The sequence below is a fragment of the Brachypodium distachyon genome, chromosome 1, assembly GCF_000005505.3.
Source record: "Brachypodium distachyon strain Bd21 chromosome 1, Brachypodium_distachyon_v3.0, whole genome shotgun sequence".
Classification (NCBI taxonomy): Eukaryota; Viridiplantae; Streptophyta; class Magnoliopsida; order Poales; family Poaceae; genus Brachypodium; species Brachypodium distachyon.
Window position 1 is genome coordinate 73,618,798 of NC_016131.3, and position 7,538 is coordinate 73,626,335.

Here is a 7,538-nt window from a genome sequence, read left to right on the forward strand (position 1 = left end):
CATCCTCCTCTGCATCTTCGACCACGCGAGACCGCCGAGCTTGGGTAGCACGAGTCCGACGAGCTTGGGTAGCACTCGGCCCAGGTGCATGGGCATCAACGGCTCCACGACCATGGCAAGCAAGCATGGCTGCCATTTTGCGGAACCGGCCTACGAACCTCTGCAAAAATAACATTGACAAAACGCGGCATCAATATTTTGTATAAAAAAATGTAACAATCAGAAACAAAAGGGGGAGGGGGGGACATACTGTCATGATGTTCCTAAGAGACGTCTCTGACGCCGTAGTGCCTTCAGGGAGTGAGAGTGCGACTGTGGCCTCACTCACACACTTGTGGAGCTCCGTACCCTGAAGATAGTGGTTATTAGAATAAAAACCAAGACACAAGTAAACGATACGCAATACATAATATATAAAACATACGACTCTATCATGAACGGGTGCGTAGTCAAGTTGGCTCCCCTCGGATTCTCTTCTGCCCATGTTGTATGGATTGTCAGCCTCAAACTCCCTTTCTAACTCCAAGCAATCTTCGTTGAATTGAGAGATTTGAAAATCCCTCAAAAACTCACTTGGATTTGGGGTGGTTAGGAGGGGATTTCATGAGGGGGGAGAGAGGAAGCCGAGAGCCGTGCCTCCCTGGTGGCCGCGCGTGTGTGAGGAACAGAGAGGAAGGAGACGGGAAAGAATTGGTGGCCCGGGAGTTATGGGGTGGCAACCCCAGACATTCTGGCGTTGCTCGCGAGCAGGGCAACGCCAAAGTCTCTGGCGTGTCGGAGGATGCCACGTAGACCAACAGCGAGCCTCGCTCCGCTGACCCAGCGCCACGTCGGACGCAACGCCACTGCCTGTGACGTTGCCTTCAGAATCGAAACGCCAGAGTGAGTGGCGTTGCCAAAAAGGGTCAGTTTTGGAATTAGTTTCGGATAAGGGTTATTTCGGGCTCAACTTCCACAAAGGAGTCAGTTTTGTCGTTTTGGCCGTCATATACACGCGTCCTCGTGGCACGCTCGGAGTACGACAAGAGGCATATACAACGGGATGAGATATATAGCCAGCAGCGAGGTACGTGGGGTGAGGCCTTGCGGCGACGACAAGAATTATGAAAAAGAAAGTAGAAAGCAGTCGATGATCGATCAATTCCCCAAGGAGATGCTTTGCTCGTCCATGATTAGGGCCGAAATTGTCATTGCGGATCATTGTCGGGAAGGAAGGCAAACGAGAAATAGCTCATCGCTCCGGCCAACTCGATCGAAGAGCCGTGCGTTGGCCGTTAATTGGCTCTTGTGTACGTGCTGTAGATGATTAAATTTGGGAGGCCAGCTGCTGGCCGGCGTGAGACAAAATAATCTTGCATGATCTCAAACAATCCGACCTGCTGATCTTCACTACACTGACGTACGTGCATGCATGGTCTTTCTGTCCAGTTTTAATTTCTACAGTGACTTTCAGACACCACACAAATATTCTAGTCCAACATGTTTTGTACACACACAACCGATGATTATTGCACACGATCGTAGACAGATAGACCTGTCGATTGCTTTGTGCATATTAACAATTCAATTAAACACAACTAGCGCAACTTTTATGCATTAGCTAGCTCGTACGTTACATTAAACAACAGTGCTTGAGCTAGAGATGCAGCTTAGCACTTCACCCAAACTCCCACTCCGGAACAGATAAACGACGACACAAACTGCTGCTCGATCTCCACATCCGATTAGTTAGTTAGTGTGTACGCTTCCACACGCGTACGCCAGAAAAGGAAAATCAGAAAGGTGTACGTGGTGGGAATAAAGCGTGCATTAGACTTTGGATATTGCATCAGGGCACTGACATCTGAATGTGTGTTTGTGTGCAATTGTGCATATCCCAGTAGGCTTCTTTTGAAGGGATACCAATATACCATGCACCGGAATTGGACACTGCTGGCTGTTGTACGTAGTAGGACCTGAGGAGAGCTTTACGGAAAGCAGAGTTTCTTCGAAGTGACACGAGGAAAGCACATATTGTAGGACTCGGCATATACTGATGGACCTCCATATAGGGCGACTGTGTTTGATCAATGATCGGTCCAAATGGATAGCGCCAGTACTTCTTCAGAGTTGGTTACTTGCAGGGTTCCTTCAACAAATGATGGATCGAATCATCATAAAAGTCCAATAGAAAAAAAAAGGTGTTCTGCTCTGATGTCTCTCTGCAACATCCGGCCAACCGGGCAGGTCTTTGCTTTGCTTCCACAAATTCGAGCATATATATTGTGGAATACATATGGACTCTACGTACCTATATCATGTATTGTATTAGTATAATAGTAGCCCTGACTTTGTCTCAAAGACATGTAGATCGAGCAGAATTTGATACGGCGTGCATATATTAGCATCTCGCGTGTCGAAAGTGTGTGCGAGGAGGAAATAATTTGGTTGGTGAGAAGCGTTAGTTGAGGCTTTGGGGGCGTAGGAGAAGAAGGACCCGGTCAGTTTTGGTTGGTCCACCTACAGCCATTATCCTGGGCTTCACCGCTATTGCACCTGTCTGGAACTTGGGCCTCGGCCCACGCAACTTGCTTTTTTTTTTGGAAGAAGAACTTGCTTCTGTTAGTTGGGCAATAAGAGGGTCCATGCTTGTTTGTGTCTTCGTCTAGGAAAAGCAGTCTTGACATCTCATGAGTTTCTTTTGCCAATGATATGATCGTTCTGTGATTGTTCTGTCGTCAGTTAGCATCTTTCCAAGGGAAGGGGTTACTTAGATAAGAGATAATAAGAAGAGTTTGGAAAGGACAAAGTTTACTAGTTTCATGCATCCGGACAAATGATATGATTGGCATGAAAGACCAACCAGTCCCAGTTGAATTATCGTTTCCGAGAGAGAGAGTTCTTCGTCTCTTGGACACAGATGAAGAAAGAGGAGTGAAGGAGAAAAAGAAAATGAATGAAATTATAAGAGGAAAGGGCAGTAGTTTGGTTCTGACTAGAGCCTGCCCGTGTGTTGTTGTTGGTGAAGTTCTCCAATGGCCCCCAAGCCGACCGCATCTTTTAAAAAGGGGATGGAATATCGTTGGTTGTGTGTGCACGGTGAACCGTGAGTCGCTGCTAACCTCAAATGATGATGATGTTGCATGGTCACGAGGACCTACAAGAGTACAGACCTACAGGTTACCAGTACCAGATAACCCCATCTTTGTTTTGCCTTTTCAAGAGGCTTATCCTGTACTTGTCCGGATCGACGACTGTGACGTCCAGCCAGCTGGACGATTAGGCTCAAGGATCAATGATTGATTGCAACGAGTAATTCATTCCCTCCAAGTAAGATAACGCTAAACACAAACATGTGGACTTTACTCCAATACTGGATTTTCAGGCATCAGATTGAGATGACACAATTCGGATAAATGTCAAGGCACAGTAACCAGTATGACACACTTCTTAATTTTTGACGGATCTGATGAAATGAGATGGAGCATGTCTCAGTTAGGTAATGTTACATCCATCGAATGCCATTCTTCTGGATAGGCTAATCTGCTAGAACAGCTACAGCTCAAAGGTGACTTACAAGTTAAACAAAAGACAAGGGCGAGTAACAATCTAATCAATGGAATCCGGTGGATAGTCCATGTTTCCGCCTCATGAGCATTTGCCACCTTTCAACTCCTACAGCCCCACTGAATAAATATGTACAATTTTCAGCACATGAGACCTGACTGGAGGATCCGGCGCAAGCCAGTCAATCATTCTGTACCACGCTATCTCTAAATGGTGCTGGCTCTTATGGCTGATCGACCAGATGGCATCCGGGGTGGCGAGTGGTACATAGTGGAATGGAATGAATGTCGATGATCATCAACAATTGATGCAAAAATCGTAAGGGCTTGGTAAAATACTGCAATGCATCCGAGTCACCGGATGTAGCTCCTAACGAATGATGTTCCTCCGATGCTACTTAAGCTGTCAGAACTCTGCAACAAAAGTATGTCGGAGAATTAGAGGAACGCAACATGAAGAGGTGTTGTACAGTTTCAAGATTAATCGAGTACCTGTGATTTAGGAGACGGAAAGACGTTCCAAAACCGGAGCGTCTCGTCGCCAGCACCAGTAACGATAGTCTGTTGATATTAATTGTGGAACAGTGAGGCCAAATCACACTAGGTACCTCAAACATTAGTACAGAACGAAAAAAAGAAGTCAAGAACCCAAGACAAAAGAGAAAATTCACCTGTCCATCAGGGGAGATGGCTAAATATAATACTCTGTATGTATGGCCTGTCAATGTAGCAAGCTACAAATAGGGAGAATGAACACAATTAGTACAGAGAAAATGTATGATGTAACTGAGCTACACAAGCTTGCAGCATACTCTTATAAAAAAAGAAGCTTGCAGCATACCTTTGCCATTGTTGGGTATCGCCAAACAATTATTTGATTCTGAGAGTATCCATGGGTGCTAACAAGCTCATTAACATTCTTTGACCACACAAGGTTACAGACCTGTTTAAGACATTTAGTATCATCAGTACATAAAAAATACAGCATGTTTAACTCTACCCTTTCCGATATTCTATATAAGAAATCATATATCCATTCACAACAAGTGATATCTGTGAAGATCTCAAACATGAACAATTGAAACAATATAAGCTCCATGGCTAGAGAAAACTTGGAATTAAAATACCCAAAAAGCTTTCTTCTAAACTCCAAGAGCAGGGTGTTATATATTTTGCAAGTTTTTAAGAGGATGATAGTGGAGAACTTGTAGGGTTGTATGTGTGTAAATACTTCCTGTTTTTGTAAGTAAAGCTCAGCCAGACAAGATCTTTTCTGATTTTAGCGGGGAAACTAATGGTATACTCTTCTATCAGTAACGGTGCACAAAGCTTCAGAGAGTTATTAATCTTAATAGTTGATAGCGTAATACTTAAATATGGCAGTACATGCTCATAAACAAAAACAACTTGTGTTCACAAACATAAACAAGGGCTTCAGGTAAAGTCGAAGACTGAGATAAGTAGCAAAGTACCTGACTTCCTGTGTCCATGAAACTCAAGTGTGTATTTGTGGTCGTATTCCAAAAACGTATGCATCTATCTGCAGTTCCTCCACCAGATGCAAGAAGCCCATGGAGATGAGGTGACCAAGCAATGGCTTTGACAGCTGCTGTGTGCTCCGTATACTTCAGTACTGGCTGTACTGAATGTTGATTCCATACAAAAAGCTAGAGAAGGAAAACAATATGAGCAAACAAAAATATCATGAACTCCATATGGCATGGACTTCTTTGTGATGGAAACTTGTGGACAGGAATCTTACTCTGTTGTCGTTACCACCAGAAGCGAGCTGACGGTTATCATAAGACCACTTTAGCCCACAGACCTGAGAAGTTTGGGAATTTGTAAAAATGCATTACTTCGAGTTGCAAAATGGAGCATCCATAGGATAATTCATGCATTGGAAAAACTGGCAAAAGCTCGCAATGACGTACATAACATTGCCATACTATATGGACAGTTAAAAAAATATTACCTCCGATTTATGCCCAGTAAGTTTGCTAACGTAGTCATCCGGAGCACGGATATCGTGGTGAAGGATGTTCTTGTCGCGACTGCCAGAAGAAAGCAATGAAGAGTTCCAGGCAAGAGCACCCACTCGCATGCGATGGCTTTCCATGGTTCTGATTCTCTTGCATCGTGATGCATCCCATATCTATAAAAGATAAAACACAAGACGACAGTCAGAATTACAGACCCCCTTAAAATATACAATTTTCCTACCAATACGAAACAACAACAGGAATACATAAATAGTCATATTTACCACCAGAACAATATGTGAACTGAGATATCAGCTAAACTGGACAAAATTGATCTCTGAACATCGAAGTGAAGATGGTGTTGACAAATTCAGGTTATCCACGGAATTTCATTTTATCCATCACACGTTGGTAATGAGCTTTTTTAAAATAAATTAGTTCAACAAGAGGAAAGACTATCATAGACTAATCCATGGAAGTACGACAATGAAAGGCTTGCTGCTGAGCCAGTGGTAGTAATGGAAATTTCAACATTTCTCAAAATTCAGTGTACAACTGTGCTGTCTTGCGTCTTAATTGATGCTTTTGGTAAAAATAAGGGTTGAAGCAACTTTGATGGATACATGTCATTAATCATTCAAGATGGTAGCAAGAGGTAACCTGAACTTTGCCTTGGTTAGTTCCTACAGCTAGGTGAGTCCCGCGCTGCGCCCAACCCACCGAACAGACCGTGTCGTCCACCCCCAAATCGCAGAGCTTGGTGACCTGCACAGTGCTAAATTGGTTCAGTGACTCTCTTCTAGTCTCAGAGAAGAAATGCTGCAAGGATAAAATTGGTTGCTCACCTTGCTGCTGCATGCATTCCACAAGTACACGCAGTTCCCTAATCCCACGGTGAGGACATTATGCGAAGACCAATCCACGAGGTTCAGGTAGAAATCGTCCTGCAATGCCGGCGCATCCAGCACCTAGAAAGCAAGAGCAGGAAATTTCCCGTAAGATGGGAGTATTTTCAGTACAGAGCCTTCAAAATCCGACTTTTCGTGCCTGAGAATAATTCTACTTTTTATCTAAAAAGAATAATTCTACAGATTCTTAGAACAGAGGAGCCGGAGAAGAGGAAAGATCAAATCTTTCGCACCGAGAGAAGCAAAAGATGGTCGATCGAGAAACAGAGGAACTCGCCAGGGAGTCAAATCAAGATCAAGAAACCATCAAATCCGAAGGCTAACCTTATAAGGGGACCTAGGGATCTTCCTTGGGCCAGTGCCCTTCGCCTTGAACACGCCGGGGAACAGAAGGTCCTCGTCGTCCCCGCCGGCGAAGAGGGCCCGCTTGGCGTTCCGGGGGACCTCCGCCTTGAACCTGAATATGTTCCCGCTCCCCGGGGATCCGACCGGCGACGCCCCGGCAGGCGAGGAGGACGAGCACGCGGCGGCCGACGAGGTCACCCGGTCGGGGGTGTCGGGCCCGAACAGCGCGGCGCGGAGGAGCGTGCAGTAGGGCGACGCGGCGGGCGCGGCAGATCCAGAAGAGGACGCGGCGGCCTGCTGGGAGGAGGAGGGCGAGGGGGCGGCGGCGAGGTCGAAGAGCGCGAGGTTGGATCCAGTGCGGCTGGGGATGAAGCGGTCACTGTAGATGGTGCGCGAGCCGGGGGTGGTGGGTGCCGAGGAGGAGGACGGCGACGGGCGCGGCGGGGGGACCGAGGGGAGGCCGGAGGACGGCGCCGTGGAGAGGTGCGATGTGGGCGTCGATGACGGGGTGGGGGGCTTGGAGTTGTTCTCCATCGGCGACGGCGGCGGCGGCTGCTGCTGGTGGTGCTCCATGGCGGAGGAGGGATTTGGGGATCGGGAGGGGAAGAAGAAGGGTGGTCTGGGGCGTGGGTTGATGCGTTGCGCCGCTTGCTGTTGCTGTTGCGCTCGCGCCCCCGCGCTTTCTCTCTCTCCTCCCTCCTCTGCTTCCCACGCTTTTTTTTCCCTGGCTTTGTTTACTTATTACTCTGTTTGTTGTT

General features: G+C 46.5%; 1 protein-coding gene across 1 annotated transcript; it reads right to left on the bottom strand.

Annotated features, from left to right (window-relative positions):
- Positions 1-3,386: 3,386 nt before the first annotated feature.
- LOC100839038 (protein FIZZY-RELATED 2) lies at positions 3,387-7,495 on the bottom strand. The gene is made up of 10 exons (XM_003558886.4): positions 6,760-7,495; positions 6,373-6,495; positions 6,188-6,292; positions 5,521-5,700; positions 5,308-5,370; positions 5,018-5,212; positions 4,387-4,488; positions 4,217-4,279; positions 4,038-4,106; positions 3,387-3,959 (listed from the first exon to the last, which is right to left on the bottom strand). The coding sequence occupies exons 1-10, from the start codon at positions 7,351-7,353 to the stop codon at positions 3,900-3,902; spliced, it is 1,554 nt and encodes a 517-aa protein (XP_003558934.1). The 5' UTR covers positions 7,354-7,495; the 3' UTR covers positions 3,387-3,899.
- Between the last annotated feature and the right edge of the window lie 43 nt (positions 7,496-7,538).

Bases quoted from the DNA above. Each gene is read 5' to 3' on its own strand.
- LOC100839038 (XM_003558886.4), bottom strand. From the start codon at position 7,353: ATGGAGCACCACCAGCAGCAGCCGCCGCCGCCGTCGCCGATGGAGAAC. The intron at 5,213-5,307 runs GTAAGATTCCTG...TTCCTTCTCTAG, and splicing joins CTGGTGGTAACGACAACAGA to CTTTTTGTATGGAATCAACA. The intron at 3,960-4,037 runs GTACTCGATTAA...CTTTTGTTGCAG, and splicing joins TTCCGTCTCCTAAATCACAG to AGTTCTGACAGCTTAAGTAG.